The 18948-nt window shown below is 34.0% G+C and overlaps 4 protein-coding genes across 5 annotated transcripts; 2 read left to right on the forward strand and 2 right to left on the reverse strand.

Annotated features, from left to right (window-relative positions):
- The first annotated feature begins 22 nt into the window (after positions 1-22).
- Positions 23-4477, forward strand: LOC136341053 (RNA-binding protein 1-like). 2 transcript variants are annotated; one of them, XM_066285639.1, is made up of 4 exons: positions 23-174; positions 296-519; positions 622-720; positions 3196-4477. In XM_066285639.1, the coding sequence occupies exons 2-4, from the start codon at positions 311-313 to the stop codon at positions 3290-3292; spliced, it is 405 nt and encodes a 134-aa protein (XP_066141736.1). In that variant the 5' UTR covers positions 23-174; positions 296-310; the 3' UTR covers positions 3293-4477. The 2 variants fall into 2 exon arrangements, with proteins under 2 accessions (XP_066141736.1, XP_066141737.1); XM_066285640.1 differs by lacking the exon at positions 3196-4477 and adding an exon at positions 2022-2203.
- A 665-nt stretch (positions 4478-5142) lies between these two features.
- LOC136341042 (amidophosphoribosyltransferase-like) lies at positions 5143-7548 on the reverse strand. Its single transcript, XM_066285616.1, has 8 exons — positions 7188-7548; positions 6862-7132; positions 6553-6802; positions 6316-6500; positions 6078-6260; positions 5801-6022; positions 5618-5738; positions 5143-5447 (listed from the first exon to the last, which is right to left on the reverse strand). The coding sequence occupies exons 1-8, from the start codon at positions 7424-7426 to the stop codon at positions 5287-5289; spliced, it is 1632 nt and encodes a 543-aa protein (XP_066141713.1). The 5' UTR covers positions 7427-7548; the 3' UTR covers positions 5143-5286.
- A 1999-nt stretch (positions 7549-9547) lies between these two features.
- On the forward strand, positions 9548-14883 carry Paics (PAICS bifunctional enzyme). The gene is made up of 7 exons (XM_066285633.1): positions 9548-9721; positions 11917-12120; positions 12184-12441; positions 12498-12623; positions 13864-14050; positions 14106-14352; positions 14529-14883. The coding sequence occupies exons 1-7, from the start codon at positions 9703-9705 to the stop codon at positions 14757-14759; spliced, it is 1272 nt and encodes a 423-aa protein (XP_066141730.1). The 5' UTR covers positions 9548-9702; the 3' UTR covers positions 14760-14883.
- A 154-nt stretch (positions 14884-15037) lies between these two features.
- On the reverse strand, positions 15038-18948 carry LOC136341044 (xaa-Pro aminopeptidase 3). Its single transcript, XM_066285620.1, has 9 exons — positions 18800-18948; positions 18471-18706; positions 17266-17405; positions 16731-16910; positions 16450-16664; positions 16096-16260; positions 15782-16023; positions 15434-15554; positions 15038-15368 (listed from the first exon to the last, which is right to left on the reverse strand). Exons 1-9 carry the CDS (start codon positions 18840-18842, stop codon positions 15196-15198), a joined length of 1515 nt encoding a protein of 504 aa, XP_066141717.1. The 5' UTR covers positions 18843-18948; the 3' UTR covers positions 15038-15195.

Below are 18948 nucleotides of genomic sequence, written 5' to 3' on the forward strand. Positions count from 1 at the left end.
GTTATCATATTGACAACACCAACCACGACATCTGAACAAGGAGACTCAGAAGCTCACAGCACGTTAAAATATCAATCTCCAGTTCTTAATATAAAATTATTAATTTAAAGTGTGATTTGTAATTCCTTAATCTTTATTTAATAGTAGTGAATTTTTTAATTTGCTGAAAACCAGGTAAACCAAAATTTGATACCTTTTCCTTGCTCTTAGTATGACTGATGCCCGCGCCCTATATGAAAATGGCGACGTTTCAGTAATAATAGGAATACAGTTTTAAAATTTTCTGATTTTGTAGATAAAACTGAGTAAAATGTCTCCATATCGTGAATGGGACATCTCCTGCAAAGTCTATGTTGGGAATTTGGGTTCTTCAGCCAGCAAACATGAAATTGAAAGTTCATTCAGCAAGTATGGTCCTTTACGAAATGTGTGGGTGGCTCGAAACCCTCCAGGCTTTGCATTTGTTGAATTTGAAGATTCTCGGGATGCCCAGGACGCAGTAAGAGGCTTAGATGGCACGTAAGTACCTACAACATTTGGGTTTTCTATCACTTATCTGATAATTCCAATATGTAAAATTATAACTTGGTAACCAAATTTTAATTAATTTAATTTTTTAAGACGTTGCTGTGGAGTCAGAATCAGAGTTGAAATGTCCAGTGGCAGATCACGCAGGGGTGGAGGCAGTGGGGGCAGACGGAGGTATTCACCACGAGAAAGGTAAGTGTTTTTCAAAGTTTTCTTTTTATTCACAAATGCTATTGTCTTATACAGTAGTCTTCCAAGTTTTGAAATTAAGCATGATACATTTGCGCGATGACAATAAGGACGAAAGTAACTATGAGAGTATTACTTGGCAGGTTTATTCATAAAATATATGGATCTTTTGTTGCAAATATATTGCTAGAATAAATTGAAATGGAAAAGTTTTTCAAGTCATATGCAAAGTAAATCATGAAATTCTGTTATTATTTCATCAACTAAGAAGATTCTGAATGCTTAGTTTTTCAGCAATAAAATAAATTGCATTTAATCATCCATCAATACATTGATTTTATACCAAAAAAATATATTAAATTTATTAAAACTTATACCATGTTCTGTTCTGCATAAAAATTTACAAGGTGTTTTCATTGTGTTTTAGAATTTAAAAATATGGAATTATGTGAATTTTTTTGAAATTTTTGGCTAAAGTAAACCAAACAATTGTCTATTGTTAATGTGATAAGCTTTATGTCTTGGCAATATTAAATTTAAAAAATGCTTAGTCAAATTGGGAGCAGTTATTTGATTGGATCTATAACTGGTCAGTTATCAGGGAAGATCCCTTCCCAATCCTACAACAAGCCTGTAATTGTAACTTTTCCTTTACACTGAGCCTGATAACAATTGAAGAAAATAAAAATGGTCTTCAACAAAGCTTAGTCAGATACTAGGTGATATTGATGATTGAAGATTCAAAATCTATAGTTTATGAAATTTTACAAGAATAATGAAAAATTTTATCTTATCAATTTTTTCTGTGGATAATTTGTATTAATTCTGTGTTTATTCTAATGTGAATAACCTGCTAATTTAGATGTGGTCACGTGGTTTAATTTATTATGCATACATGCCACTCATTTTTTTATTATATACAAGATATGATATGTCAGATTGTTCAAATGATTATAAAACCCTCATCCAAAGAGTCATTCAACATAAAACCTTCAAACTAGAGAATAGATCAAAAGTTAAAAGATAAAGTTGAAATTTAGATTGGCCTCTGTATAACTTGCTTTTAATTTCCAGACTGTATATCCTCTTTAAATACAATAAAGTTCATATTAGAGAAATATAGGTTCCTAAAAATGCCAACAGTGCAATTCAAAAATCCAATTATTTTTTGGAACATACAGAAGTACTATTCAAAAAATTTATTAAAGAGCACAATGCTAATACTTTCTTCTCTAGAACTTGTGACCACATCTTAATACTTTTGAGCAAAGAACGGGGGGTAAACAGGTTTGTGGGCGTTACAGGGTGCCTTCAGCAATGCTGCTGTTCCACCAACTCATCCCCCCTTGAGACTACACATCACCTCCCTACCGTCCCCAAGGAATTCAATGAACACATCATCTTTAAAAACATCGCGTGAAACCCGTCCATAAACCAAATTCTAAGGCATTTTTGTCTCGAATAAAATCGACAATGCCCCCATTACGTCAGTCGACGCGACAACGCTGCACGTCATCGCCGTGGCAACGCTGCACGACTACCACACCCGACAATTCCCCTATCAACGTGGCAACGCTGCATGAGTCAAACTCAACGACTACCCACCAACGAAATTTCAGCTATAAATTTCTGCTTTCTTCCACCAACTATTCAACATTCAACGCAAATGTCTGGTGGGCTATATATTTGATAAAACGTTTATGTTATTTTCACACTATTGAGGGTTTTAGCATGTTTTATTGATAAGGCATTGCAGACACCTTGTCATGCAGTTCTCCAAGAAAGGTTCAAGTACCTGCAATGCACTATTCAATAAAATGTTGCAAATAAATGCTATTGTTAATAGCCAAAAGGGTCTGGAATACTTTTCAATATGAATTTGAAAATTAATGTGATGTGGTTTATTGAAACTGGATTTGGCACACTCCTCTATGTTGCTCCAAAGTGCGGGGGAAAAGTAAGAAATATTGGATATTTATTATAACTTTTCATCTACTCCCTATGCAAATTGTAAGACCTTGCTAAAAGCCTGCACCTGTCAAAGTGGAATGATTTGAGTCAGAGTGCCAAATTCAATCCCATAAAAATGTATCATTGCAGTAAGTAATTCTGACACTGACCTTTTAAGTATAACTTCATCTGCTTCTATACAGGAAGAACCAATAGTAAGTGGACAGTTGAGTAAGATAACTTTTTTAAAAATCCATTTGTTATTTTCCTTTTTCCTAATAGTACGTCCGCACGACATTGGACTGTCATTTGATTTTAGATTAAATTCTGTATCAGTGATACATTTTTAATAGCTTTCCCTGCAACCTGTATATTATCACTAGAATCGTAGGAAATTTTGACATGTGTTTAATATAGTTGTTAATGGTACAGTTTGCAATTCTTCCTTGTCAAAGTTTCCTCTATCTGCTGTCTTTGGAATCCCCAACCTTAGATCATTTTAATTTATTAAGATATCCAAATTTATAGGTCCAGATCGCCAAGAAGGTCAAGGTCTCGTTCCAGATCACGTGGTCGCAGATCTTACTCACGCGACCGCAGAAGCGACTCTCGCGATCGTCGTTAAATGGATGAAGTTTATCAGTGAATTATATTTAGATTAGACATAGGCCACATGAGTAAATCTACAGTGTTATTGCTTTTACCATACATTAGATGCTCATTGACGGCCGTAGGTGGCAGTGACCCTCAGGGAATCATAGTTTATACAAAAATGAAGAAGTTATATCCGGAAAGTTGTTTTTGAGAATATCAGTATAGTTCGCAGAATTTACAACTAATTAATGAAATAATTGATGGCATTATGCATGAATGTAATTTGGGATGCAAAACGCTTGAATGCACGTAATGCACAAGTGTTTTCCTCTATCCTAGATTGCCTAAAAGCATATTTCCCTAAAATTATCTACACTTTTCGATGAACATATTACATTCGGAGGAGAATTTCATTCACCAAATGCTACATATTGGTGAAACCTATGTAGCCTATGTATTTTGGCTTGTAGTCAGTTATTGACAGAAATTTTATGGCGATAAAGTTTACCAGCGTCTGTTCTTATAGTAACAATTGTTTCTTAGTCGAATATTTGATTTTTAAAGGAGGATCAATCGTGAATGAAATTCTCTATGAATCATTTCGATATTGACAGCTTTTTTCTCCAACTAGAGGGTCTTCAGAAACTGTTGCTAGTTAATACTGAGATGACTTTGTTTTTTCAAGAACGCTTGAAATAATTATGTGCGTGTTCCAAGTGAGAGACGTTGGTAATTTCAATTATATAAAGAAACCCTTTCATAGTGTTTAATAGTGTTATCTATGTTGATGAGGTTGTAAGTTGTAATCTTTTCTGAATCCTTTGTGTATCACTATTTTGTTTATTTTTAAGTAAATATTGTTTAAATGAGGAGCATTAATTACCGATTTTATATAAGTTTTCTAAATATAACAATATCTACGTCATTAGGTATGGTACATACATTATTTTTTTCTGCAATTCCGGTAAAGTAGATTAACCGCAGATATTTGCAAAATGAAAGGACCACTATCGCAATTGTGCGTATAAAGCCTTTCGCAGCACTTTCTCAACTTTCACATTATTAGCAGTTAGAATAATAGGTTGGTAATTTTGACTTTTTATAAGCTATCACAATGTATTATTTTAATATACATATTTCATGCGAGCCTTAGCCACTTAATTCTATATATGTAAACATGTTTTTGTATAAGAATATAGGTAGAGTGCAAGCAAAACCGTGTTTTATTTAAAATTCCTTATTTCCCATAAACGTATTTAAACGAAGGTTCGGGAAGTTGTCACAACGCTGCAGGTTAAGAATTTAATTTCTTTGCCAGGTCAGTATCTATACTCCCAATTTGGAAGTAAATATAATAGAAAAGCGCGAATAAAACATTTTGCGAACCTATATATTATAAAATTTTTGATAAAATTGGTACTCAGTCTCAAGATCAACACCATCAGTATGAGGATATCGGAAATGGTAGGTATTTCTTAATATATAATTATTATACCTGTTATTAGCGCATTGTGATATTTTGTCCCCCAATGAGAAAAGTTCCCCATCGACATTATTAAAGTAGAATGTGGATCTGTGTTTACCACAAAGGGAACTACTGTGGAAGAATTAAGTTACAATCTTTTCAAAATTTGTACTACTATCGCTTAATATAGAGTAAACTATCACCATATACTCTCCCAGTTAATCTTAACATTTATTGCATTTCTAATAGGAAAAGAACACTCAAAATCTTTATTGAATATATGCAATAAAATGTGTGTATTTTATGTTTATTGACATTTTAAGTGTAACACATATGATCGTTCTTATAAAAAAAAACATAATATTAACATAACTCTACATTAGTATGTGTTAAACTTAATGTAAAATTTACCCATATTTTTATCTTTTCTGAAGTTTATATATTTTTTTTTACCATACGCACAAACAAATAATGAATAAATAGGAAAACTCACGCAACATAACACATCACATCACACATATCACATTCTAGTGAATTGTCTTATTTAAAAAAGTGTTCATTTACCAATCTAGGTCCGGGTTTTTCACAGGATCACCCCCTGGGTACACACCGTTTAAGCATGCAGTGCAATGACCCACTTTTGAATTATTTTTGGTCTTCATATCCGACCTTACAGCTTTTATCAAACCTGGCAAACTGAGGTACTCCAAACTATCCGCACCTAAAATACGATCACGTAGTTTTTGAAAAAATGTCATTTGTTAAAATTGATTTAAATTAGATTAAGTTTTATTTGGTTTTAGGGTTCCAGAAGATATATCGCAACGCAATATCTATATCTATCATATCTATCACCATATTCATTACTGTTATCATCGAACCTTGACTTACCAACATATTTCGCCAATTCTCTAGAGTTTAGTTTGTTGGCTATCAATTCTTCTCGTGTGGGAATATTTATTCCCATATAGCAAGGGAACTGCAATGGAGGGCTTGCCACTCGAATGTGCACCTAAAAATAAATAATTAATAATTAATTTGATCGATAGTATTGTGATTTTTAAGTCCGCTCACCTCAGTTGCCCCAGCATTCCTCAATAATTTAATAATAGGCCCAATGGTGTTCCCTCTAACAATAGAGTCATCAACCAGGATTATTCTTTTGCCCTTAACCATTCCAGACAAAGCTCCAAATTTCTTAGCAACCAATAACTGACGTAATCGATTACTGGGCTGAATGAATGATCGTCCGACGTAACGATTTTTGCATAAGACTTCACCAAAGGCAATTCCGCTCTGAAAAGGAGAAAGATTAACTTCACAGTTAAGGTTAAAAAAGGGCTGCGTTTACCTGTCGGGAAAATCCATGAGCTGCTGCATTTCCAGATTCCGGTACTGCGCTGACTATGTCAGCCTCTACTGGATGTTCTACAGCCAGCTGCTTACCACATTGCAGCCTCACCGCATATACCATTTGGCCTTCGAAGATTGAATCGGTTCTAGCGAAGTAAACATATTCAAATATGCAAAATGCCTGTAAGAGTTTTTGTTTAAATTTGTTAATTTGGTTTATTTGTGTTCAAGTATACCGAAGCTTCATTGTCGGGCCTTTGGACAATATCAATAGTCCGAATTCCATGACGAGTCATTTCAATTATTTCCCCAGGATACACCTCTCTAACGTATTGGGCACCTATCGACAAGAATCCACAGGATTCCGAGGCCACTACCCATCCTTCAGCTTCCTTATTTTCGTTGCAGTACTCCGACAATTCTGCACAAAAACAAATTACTTTGTGAATACATTAAAGGCTATACGAACTTACGTTCATTAATAGCTACAATTTTGCCCATGCATAAAGGTCGATTCCCATACGGATCCCTTAAGGCATAGATTTTATTTTTCAACATAATCACAAGGGAGTAACTGAGAGGAGCCAATTGCATGAAGTGTTTGATTCTTGCAGGCCAATCGGGTTCTCCATTGGGTTCTCCTTCAGGTGGATTCAAACAAAGCGCTTGGGTTATGAGCTCACTATCTGAATGGGTAGATAAGCCAACTCCATGTTCTAGTACCTGAATCACAGCATAAATCAAAAAACATAATTATATTTTTCAAAAACGTTTTTACTCACTTGCTTTCGCAGAGTATCGCAGTTAACCAGTTCCCCATTGTGAGCTACGGCCAAAGCCCCATGGGCTGTGTGTACAACAAAAGGTTGGCAATTGACTTCTTCTGAGGCAGCCGAGGTGGAATACCTGGTGTGTCCTATCCCTACGCTCCCCCTGAGCCTTCTTATGGATTCGTCTGTGAATATGTTGCTCACCATGCCCATTCCTTTCACCACGTTGAAATGTTTAGAAGATTTGCCTTCGCTGGTTACAATACCTGCAGATTCCTGACCCCTGAAAGGTATCGTTAGTTATTATTCGTCATAAGCTTCAAGTTTAACTGGCAGACCTGTGTTGTAAAGCCACAAGACCCCAGGTGATAATCTGTGAAATCTCCAAATTTGTGGGCCATTCTCCGGTGCCAATGGCACCAAATACACCACATTCATGTGTTAGCCCAGAAAGAGTTTCGCCTCGGTTTTTTCTTTTAGAGTGTCCAATTGTGCCCTCTTCTACATCGTATGTGACTTGGTTAGTGGAGGGAGAGAGTCTCTGTTCAATGGTTTCGTTTTGTAGAGTAGTCTCCATGGTGGTTATATAACGAGTTTATTTTTAATTTACTTTCTTTAGTTTAATCTCAAATATACACAAAATAGAGAGCAATTTATAAGTTCCTCTCAACAGTAGTTGTGCTCAAATAAGCCGACATAGGAGAGGTCTCCTGTTTATAGCAGTCAAAAGTTTGCATAATTATTATTTATTGTAAGCATGTTAATGATATCTTGATAACCCCCTGCAGTGTTTTTCTATACTGATGAAGCGGGGGCATTTCGAAATTTCTCTTGAGTTTTCATCAGAGTCTGTTTGTTAGGGCTTGCATTACAAACGTTTCACAACTATATTTTTGAACATCATCTTATATTTACAATAATGTTTGCTTTGAGTATATTCACATAGTAACAACAATTGATTTCACTTCATCGCATGCGTAGAAGTTTATTTTAATTGAATTGTATAATTTATTGTTATCCATGAAGCACCAAATAGATTTTTCAACCCAATAATCGTTAACGGTCACACCTACAAAAACGAATTGAGTCGTTTCAATGTGGTGTCATTTTTTTCTTAATATCTGGAACTATTTTTGTTGTTTTTTTCAAAAAACTTTTTCAATTTTTTATCTATTTCATTACATTGCGTTCTTGTTCACAAAGATATCTGAGTGCCTCTTCTCCCTCACTCCCTTCAAATTAGGTGCTCAATCTCGTTCATATATAAAAATTTAGGTTGATAGTTTCTACTTATGCTCGCTTAAAACGTGCATATAGTGCGACGCCTCTAAGATGTATCTTGAAAAACATCTATAAAAAAATCTTGTTAAGGAAAGAAACTAACCTCTTAAAGGGATCTATTTTCTTCTTCGTCACTTCACCACTCCACGATAACTTATTGGATCTTTTCAAAAATAAAAAGAATCGCTTAGAGACTTTTAGAACCTGTAGGAATACCATGGCATTATACAAATTCCCTGAATTAAGAGGGATTTATTTAAAGTTTACTCGTTCAGCTTTGTTTTCGGTGCTATTGAATTGAGTCACGTTTAATTGCGCTGTTATAAATTTTTATCGAGAGCTCCCTAGTGAGTATTAAAATTTTCAAAAAACGTTGCTACTGTAACAGACCTGATTTAAGGTTTTATTAGGAACGCCAATATCATAAGTAAGCCAATATCATAAGTAAACATTTCCAGATCAGGATACTAGAATGGAGCTCACAGAGGGTAGCCTAAATCGCTGATGAACAACCTTTTATTCTCTAATTCAGAGTTGAAGATTTAAGTAGAACCTGTGAATTTGTTTCCTGATTCACGTGTGATAGCAGCAAAATTGCCTAAATTAATTAAGGTTTGAATTTGATTACATAGATTCCCTCGGAAAATTGTATGAAATATAGAATACCTCTTGGATGTTTTACGGAGTATAGTATGATGCACGAGTGATCTAAAATTCATTAAATTTCATCAGCTGAAAGAAAGATTAGTTGGAAAATATTATTTTCACTATCAAATTTTGAAAAGCTTTAATTCCGTAAGGGTAAGTTTTTGGAAAACAATGTATGAGCGCAATGGCAAAAACTTTTAATTTCCGGGAATATTATCCCTAATTTTGGAAACATCCTGTATATTGTCCCACCCATGTCAGACCAAATAGGTAACCACAATCAAATTTTTAATGTAGTGTTCTGAAAACATTTAAAATAATGAGCCTATTTAGAATGACCCTTTTGAATACATTTTTATATCATTTTAGGTGCAACCACATTCTACTTATTCTGTTGCTTGTATGGTTATATATTGCTTCTTTTTATTATCTCTAAAAGGTTTCTTATTAGTTCCAGTCTACTGCAAAAAATGCACTTTAAAAAACATCGATCCAATTCCAATTAACAAAGCTTCGCAAAAAATCTTATGTAACGAGAATATCATGAACTGTTGCAGAAAGTTAGTAATAAAATTTCTTGAGTTCCAGATGTTTAAAACCGTCTTAATAAGTAAGTAAGAAAAATGACAAAGTTCGTATTTTTACCATCTTATCAGCAAAGAAATAGCTCAATTAGGAAATTTGTTATTACAAATAAATGTCCAAAGTCCCAACATCTATTGTTTATATTAATTGTTAACCAACCATCAAACCGCGCATGCGAAGCTATAAAAACGTGAAAGATTTTGCTGGTTGCTGTAAAAGTTTCAGTCCGAGGTATTCACGAGGCTGTAGATAATACCTAACCTGTATATTTAATAAATGTGTGTACAGCTTTTCAAGTTCAGCTTATAGAACTATATATCTAAGTGCGATTTGGAAACTATGGCAGAAGTTAAGCAAGGTAAGACTAAGAATCCCCAGTTGATTCTATATTAAATACATTCAATGTTATAATTGTCCAATAAAAACAGCAAATAAATAATATATTTAATATTTGTGTTGGTACAGTATACTGTATAGTAAATATATACAGGGTGTTATTTAAGTATGTTGCCAAACTTCCAGCGGCGATTTTTTGAGAGATCTTAAGACGAAACGTTTATATAAAGTTATGTCCGGTAATGATTCGTTTTTAAGATACAGGGCGTCAAAGATTTTTTTTGTTAATAGAAAGAAATTGTGGCATTGTGGTTCATGAACGCTGGGACCCCACCTCATTTTAACAGAGTAGTACGTCAATTTCTGGATACGATTTAGGGATAAAACTGGATCGGTCACGCGGGTCCACAGTCATGGCCGCTCGGGTCACCCGATTTATATCAGTTTGATTTTTCCTTTTGCGGGCATATAATGTTCTTTATTTTCCGTTTTTCTATCAACATTAAAAAAAAATAATTCAACAGATACGGGATTCATATAATCAGATAGTATACAATGTATACGCCGGGAATATTTCAACGTGTTCGGCAATCAATATTAAAACGTGCTAATGCTTGCATTGAAGTTCAATGAGAATACTTTCAGCAAGTATTGTAAGTTTCGTGTTATTTATTGTTAAATGTTTTCGTTATTGAATAGCATTTCTTTAAGTGCAATTTTAATTCACCATTTTTTTGGTTTGATTTTTTTTATGTTTCGGGCTTTACCTTTGAGTACGCTACTTGCAAAAAAAGGCAAACAATTCCTGGCTGAAAAGATTTTTGGGGCAACATTAGAAACCATCAAGTTTCAACATTTTATTAGTTTTCGTTTTCTTGTTGTTTACGAATTTTTTTTCTAGTATTTAACGGATGAAAAAAATTTTACGCCCTGTATCTAAAAAATGAAACCTTATCGAATGCATGTTTATATGAACTATTCGTCTTAGAATTACTCAAGGAAACACCTCCTGAAGTTTCGCCAGCTACTTAAATGACACCCTTTATATCTATAGTGCGGTCTCTAAAATACCCCAAGTAGCCCTGGAAGCAACAGAGGTATGTCTTAGATAAATTCATCTGTTATCAGTTTGTTAGTCAAATGTTTGACAGTAAATAGCAAATAGATTAATCACCGTCGTACGTTTGTTGCATATTGTGAGGATTTTTTTTTCAATGATCACCTGTCATCAGGGCCCGCCTTAACAAGTCTCATTAAACCAAAAATAATTGAGCAGATCATGAAACCACTCCCTTGAATACGTCAATTTTCTCCCATTTAACACAGTTTACGTCTATTACCATTTACAAAATTCCCATGCTAGACATTCTAATTTTGGACACACTGTATATTCAAATTAAGAGTAACTGCGTTATTATTAGCTCCAATACTTAATAGTGACTATACCAAAGACTTTCTGTTACTCAATGTAGGAGTAATTAGTTCTTGAAAATGAATGAAAGGCTCATTCCGTATGTAGGGTGTCCTCTATGGAAAAGGGCACAAAATCTTGTTTTAGCTGCATTTCAAAAAAAAAAAAACATCAAGAGGATCAAATGCTCTTCATGAAACTGTTTCAGTAATATGGAAAGAAAACCAACCCAATGCATTGACTAACCATTATAACTTACAACCATTTGCCCGCTAACCCCCTAACTAGATAATTTTATAGGGCGACAAATTTAACGATATTTTTTTATGAGATGTAACCTTAAGAGGTATTATCGAAAAGCGTTTTTAACAGCTCTTGGATAAGATATCAGGAGCAAGATTAGTTCCGGGTTGCTGGGGAAGGAGGTAAGATAGGACAGGTTGATTATAGCTCATCCATCGTTTGACTTCGCTTTTTATATTACAGAAATCCATTTTTTGATATATTTTTTTGTTGCTGTGATTCAGCAATTGAAAATTTTTGAATTGGACCTTCAATGACTCGTCTGAGACCCTCACATTATATTGTTGATATATTATTTTTATGCCAAAATAATGTCATTTATATGACGACAGCATCAAATTGAGTAATATTAACGTTGCATATTGACGTTAGTACCTACGTAATATTACATAGTATTTACGTATATAGTATTCGTTATATTGTGAATGTTGCGAAAATAGCGTAATAACATCTACGCAAGATTTTCTGATACTATTTACACGTTCTTATCTTATCGTGTTTAGTTGGGGAATATAAGTTAGGAAAACTGATAATCGAAGGCAAAACTAAGCAAGTGTACGAAATTAATTCCGACCCTGGAAAATGCCTGTTACTCAGCAAAGACAGGATTACAGCTGGGGATGGCGTCAAAGCGCACGAATTAAAGGGAAAAGCTGTAATATCGAACAAAACCACTAGCAAGGTTTTTGAAATTTTAAATTCAGTGGGTGAGCTACTTCTTCAAATGTCTCGAGTTTGAATTATTGGAAAAAATTATCGGTATATCATAGGCGTGCCAGTTTCCTTTGTAAAGATCGCGTCCGACACTGCATTTATCTCCAAAAAATGCGAGATGATCCCTATAGAATGGGTGACAAGGCGTTTGGCAACTGGTTCCTTTCTGAAAAGACATCCAGGAGTCAAGGAGGGATATCGATTTGCTCCAATTAAACACGAAACGTTTTTCAAAGATGATGCCAACCACGATCCGCAATGGTCTGAAGAGCAGATTATAAACGCCGGATTTAAATTCAATGGCGTATTAATTGGTAAACAATTTTACTACTTCTAAGTAGGTGATTTTATTGTAATAGTTTTTTTACAGGTGAAAAGGAGGTCGATTATATGGCCCGAATATCAGTGCTCGTCTTTGAAGTTCTGGAAAAGGTTTGGCAAACGAGGGACTGCGCCTTGATAGATATGAAAATCGAATTTGGGGTGGACACTGAAGGTAAGTAACAACAAATATATTTTGATTAAAAAAATCTGATGAAATCTCTAAAATTTAAAGTAATTGGCTGTAACCGCAAGAAATCATTGCAGATTATTTAAAAAAAAATAGATACCAACTTTAAAGCATCGACATGATTAATATTTCCTAACAATTTAATTTTAGACCACTACATGATAAACGATAAATAGTTTTAATCAATAATGATAAATTTGACTCAAAAATCAATTAAATAAATAAGTAATGTAGGCCATAATATTTTTCATGTGATTGCAGCATTACTTTAAAGAAATGTGGCCGCAATGATTGGAGCCCCCGTTATGTTGGAATTATGATAAATTATATTTTTTGCTCTTTAGATATCTGGTTGTTATTATAAACATTTATAATAAAAATGTAGAAAATATTCCATTGGCAAACGACCTCGTGGGATAAATTTTTGGAAACATCGCAAATGATTTAATCTCCAGTGAAGCGAATGTTGCTTAATCAACGACTAAGATGTGCCATTTTCCTGATTTGCTATATTTGTTAGTAACAGTGCAAAGAAAATGGAAAATAACTATTAAAAAAACTTCTTAGTACTTTTAGCACCATCTTGTATACAGGGTGTATGTGGAAAGTCTTTGCAACGCTCTACCATAGATTCGTCAGATGAAAACAAGACAATTTATATATACTTACTCTAATCTAAAAGTTTTTATTTTTCATACCGTACAACATAAACCGGTGAAAGTTACTGTAAGGGACATTTTCAAGGCGCAAAATTCATATTTGTGGATAAATTGCGTTTATCTAGTAAAGGGCGCCACTTACAACTCAAAACACATATTTAATGGCTCCAATCGTTTTTGCCTCCTCGTATAAATGATTTTTGAATGCAGCAATGGATTTGGTCATCGTTTCTAAGTAAATAAGATATACCTTGTTGATGTTTGCTTGAAGAAATCGTTTACAAGAAAAATGCATTTAGGTGACGATGTAACGCGAATATTGTCCGAACAAATTCGTAATGAACTGACGAAGTTTAAAAAGAAAACAATACCAGTTTTAAAGTAAATCTATATTTTTGTGTGTTGGTATAACGTTATGGGGGAAAAACACAGAAAAATTATTATTAATATCAATCCATGGAGGTAGAACTTGGATTTTTTAGTAGTTGTATGTCAGATTTCTACGCCAATGCAAGAAAAATGGTTTAGATATAAGACTTTACATTAAAACTATTAACTTTCTTTAGGGAATATTCTTGTTGCCGATGTCATTGACTCTGATAGTTGGCGACTGTGGCCCTCCGGCGATAAAAGACTGATGGTAGACAAGCAGGTATACCGCAACCTTACCACTGTAACGGACAAAGATCTGGACACCGTAAAAAGAAATTTCGAATGGGTCGTCGACCAACTTGAACATTTAATTCCACCAAGGTTCGAGTTTGTACTGGATTGCCTAAAAAAACAAAGTTTGACGATGATGTTTTAGTGATCATTTAGTGGTCATAATCATGGGCAGTCCCAGCGACAAAGAACACTGCAACAAAATTAAAAAATATTGCCAGGATTTCGGTCTAAATGTCGATGTTAGGGTGTCATCTGCCCACAAAACTACCGAAGGGGCTCTGAAGATAGTCAGCTATTATGAATCTCTTAACATAAAATTAGTGTTCATTGCCGTGGCAGGAAGGTCCAACGGTCTAGGGCCAGTTATATCGGGAAATACTGATTATCCTGTGAGTAAAACTCCTCTTAATTTTTTGTTCATAGTCTGAAACGCAGCAGTTTGAAGTAAAACATTATGATTTTTGCGCATGAAATCCTGTCCCACGTCAAAAACAAATTTATTGAGAATGCATGTGGGGCTCTATTCATGAGATTTCAACGATGTATCAAACATATTTTTTCGTAGGTAATTAACTGCCCCCCTGTGACAAAAGATGACATGGACCGAGACATTTGGTCAAGTCTAAACGTTCCAAGTGGATTAGGCTGTTCAACAGTACTATATCCAGAAACAGCGGCGTTAGCTGCCGCACAAAGCATTGCTTTATCAAACTATATTGTTTGGGCCAAACTCAGAGCTAGAAGAATAAATAATTATAAAACTCTCCCCAGCGCAGATGAAGACATTAGGAGATAATAAGCTTGATGTTGATGTCCGATTTTGTACACCTATCAAATGTATCTTTAGATTCTTTTATAAAGTTATAATAAAATTTAAATGTATTAAAAATATTTCAGAAATATATATTTTCTTTAAAGCATTTTGGTTTTCAATTTATTAAATGCCCCAATTGTATTTTAACTACTTAAGGTTCTCTCCTCCCCTTGTTGAAATTAGAAAAATAATTATAGTAAACTATGCTCAACTAATTCAATATACTTAATACTACACATTAAATGAAGAAAAATACCCACTAATAGCATTTTCTTTATTCCGTTATTCCATTTTCGTCAAAAACATTTTATAAAAAATATATTTTTATAAGCACATAAACCCTTAAAAACAACAATCATAGGTCTCCGATACATAATTATTCTCAAACTTTAACCCTGAATCTAAGTTTATTCTTTTCTCAGCTCTTATCCAAATTTTCGCACACGATACGCTCGATTTCGTCAATTTCTTTAGGGCATTTTCGGCTTAAAACTACAGGTCCGTTCTCCGTTATTAACACATCGTCTTCTATACGAACGCCTATACCATGATACGCCTTTGGTAGATTAGATTTCTCGGTAATATAAATACCTAGAAGTCGCAAATTTCTATTAACATACATTTTAAATGGGATATGTTTTAATTAAAAAATATACCTGGTTCAACAGTTATTACCATTCCTGGTTCAAGTTTTATGTTTCTACTCACAGATGGAGTATCGTGAACGTCCATTCCTAGATAATGCGACACGTGGTGAGGACATAATTGATATGCGGCCTGCAACAACTTTTATTTGTAAGAAAAAAATATAAGATTGGTAAGAAGGTAAACAATACTTAACGCATTCAGTGTACTTTTGCAAGGGACCAAGCTTTTAAAATAAATCTAAATCCAAATATGCACTATTAAAGACACTTCAACTTCAATGGCATCCAGTTTGGAAAAAATTTTGGTCAATTATTGCAATAACCAGGTGAAGCCATTAAAGAAATATCAACATTTACCTTGATTAAATAATTATTGGAGGGCTGCATGGCAATGAGCCCACAACTCTGGAGTTTCTTGCCAAGCAACAAACACATGCACTCAAAGAGGGCATCTAAAGTGGGTAGTTTGTTGCATAATTCAATTAATTCTTTTTGAACGTCCAATACTATTTCATAAATTTCTTTTTGAGCATCTGTGAATTTACCATTCACTGGCCAAGTCCTCGTTATGTCACTGGCATATCCGTGGTATTCACATCCTAAAGTGCGATAATTGTCTATAGTCCTTTTCATTTTGTGAAAATAACTTAGATCTTGAAGCCTTTACAAACCTGCATCCATAAGGACAAGTTCATTCCCATATATCAATTGATTATTATTGATATAGTGAATGGTTGTGCTTCTGCTTCCGCCAGCTACCACAGGAGGGTATGCTAAGAATTCTGCACCCCTAATACGACATTCAAAGTCTACTTTTGCGAACAACTGGTTCTCTCCTTAAATGCAATCAGAAATGGACTTAGTACATATCCATTTTGCGTGCTAATGAAAGGGTTTCACGGTTTGGAGTAGATTTTCGTCTCCTCTTGAGTAATGAAACAGTACAGCAAGACGATTATTAATTCAGGGAACATTCTAATTTCACTCTTATTAATAATTAATTGTGTTATATGATAAATACCAACCTATTCCTGGTCTAGAATAGCCCATCGTTTTTATAATAGCACCCGATGCAATGTCACAAGACTTTTGCATCAAGGCGATTTCAGCCGGACTTTTGTAAAGCCTTATTTTGTGGATAAAACTACGAGGAGACTCGAAAGATTTATTAGATGAATTTTTCAGGTAGTCACAAACAATCCTGTGAACTTCTTTATGAGGTGCAGTTTCAAAGTCATACCTAGGAATCATTTGCAATTAATTATATAAATTTTTTGTATTTATATAATTAATGGGTATTACCTACCATAAACTAATATTTGATGAAGATTTGCGAAAAGAATTCAGAAATTTTGGCAAATCGCTCATAGGTAAGCTATTATCGACACCAAAAAATGAAACTGCATCTTCTGGATGAGTTCTTGGCCCGTCCCATAACTCGGCATGATCGTCTTTGTCTCTTGTAAAGAGAGTTGCTGTGTGGTTACTGAAAACATGTTTCAGTTCTTTGGAAATTTTAAGTGACTGACATAATAATCAGAACTCAGAAATCGCAATTATTTCCATTAGAAAGCAGGCCTTTTAAAGAACATTCTGCTAAAAAAAAGTTCGTATCAACCACAGGTCAATTCTTTAACTAGATAACTTCGGATTCTTGCTTAATTCAATTTTTCTTGATTTTCTTCAATATCTCCAAAACAAAAAGTGGTTGACCCATAGTTCATATAAACTTTTTTAGTTAGAATGGGTTCTATAATACCTGATGCAAGTTTGTCAATTTAGTCACGAAATACCTTGTATATTACAGTACAGTCAACAAAATGACATAAAAAAAATGTTACCTTTTATCACATGTGCTTGTTATAACTATGCATGTATCTGGTTCTTGGCAACCAGTTAAATACAAAAATTCAGTATTTTGGCGAAACACATATGGTATTTTATCTGACATATATTGTTTTGAGCTGGCCGGAATAACAATCTAAAATGTGAACATTGAAGTAATTTTAAGATAATATGGCCAAGGGAAAAAATTTGAGGTGAATTATTGTAAAAGGCGTCTTAAATAAGTTTTTTTATAGAGTATCTCGGTTTTTTGTGCTTGTTGTACGTGAAATAAATGTCGGTCCAGACAGAAAAGTCTTCTTCATCTTGGTTTTGTAGCTACAAGGTGGTTTTAAGACCTTTGTTTTTTGGAATTGTGTCTATATTTCTTTTATCTATCAAGATATTCAATAAAATAAAAATGGGCTTTTATAGATTTTTTACAGAAGAATCCAGTTGTGTCGTTTGTTTTTTGCATCATATGATTAAGCCATTATTATTGTTTGGACTAAAAAAATTCGACCAAAAAATCATAATTGTAGTTAATAGCGGCTAGACCATATGGCGCAGAAAAAAAGTAGTAGTAGTGTTAAAACAGGGGAACTGAACTTTTACAATTAGACGCACAGCGGCTCTTTTTGCTTCTCATAAAAACTATCTATGGGACTTCTATCTGCCATAAAAACTCTCTCAGAATACGCCTTTTACTGTTTCAATAATTGATTAGATAAATAAAACACAAAAGGGGTCCCAAAGTATGGAGTTTTTAAAAATACCCTAGAACTATAAAATAAAACTGGCACAGACTTTTTGTTTGCTATTCATTTTGTTTTCATATAAAAATCAAGCACATGACTGAAAAACTGTTGAATTTCAGACACCTTGGACTTATATTTTATAAATTTCAATTTCTCAAAATTAGATTCCCTATGTATTTATTTTCAGTTACATATACATAACTGATGTGTCTAGTGGATGTGGTGAAATAGAAAAGAAATATCTTTTTTAATTCACCACACTAATGTTGGTGTAGGCATAATAAATATAGGCTGGAAAGCAGTTTTTCAGTGTACAGACTTACAAAGTCTAGATAGGTATATTACTAGTTCTTATTTGGTAGTGTGTGGTATGTTATAATGGTCGTTGGATTCTTTATTGTTTGTAATAGGATTCTGATTGGTAGAGTTATTGTAGTGTTTATTACAACATACAGTGCGCTTACCATATGATTATCGACTTGTAGATTACCCTTCTTTGAATGTTCAACAATTGCTTCTACCAATTTCTGCCTTCGACACTGATATTCATACTTTTTAATTAGAGGAGTGACTTCATTCTCAGCAATGAGGTGAGGATGTGTATAAGGAGTGGGCTGTCCTAGAGCTTTCTTACTACTTAAGTCACATATTCCTTTCACCACATTTTCCAGTACTTTGGTACAATACGTTTTCGAGAGAGCTAGATGGAAATGGTTATGAGGAAGGTTATATCATGCATATACATACATACGAGAGAAGTGTGTTAATTGCCATCAAAAGGGATTTTACTTACTTGAGTGGCAGGAATCGAATAATTTTCTTGTGAAGCAAATCATTTGAGTGAAAATTTTAAGGAAAGAATTTAACGGAATTTAGATCTTTCAGGAAAGAGGAAATTTTTTATTTTGAATTCTCAAGTAAATGTCAAAGTTGACAGACGTG

This window comes from Euwallacea fornicatus, chromosome 9 (assembly GCF_040115645.1).
Source record: "Euwallacea fornicatus isolate EFF26 chromosome 9, ASM4011564v1, whole genome shotgun sequence".
NCBI classification, from domain to species: Eukaryota; Metazoa; Arthropoda; class Insecta; order Coleoptera; family Curculionidae; genus Euwallacea; species Euwallacea fornicatus.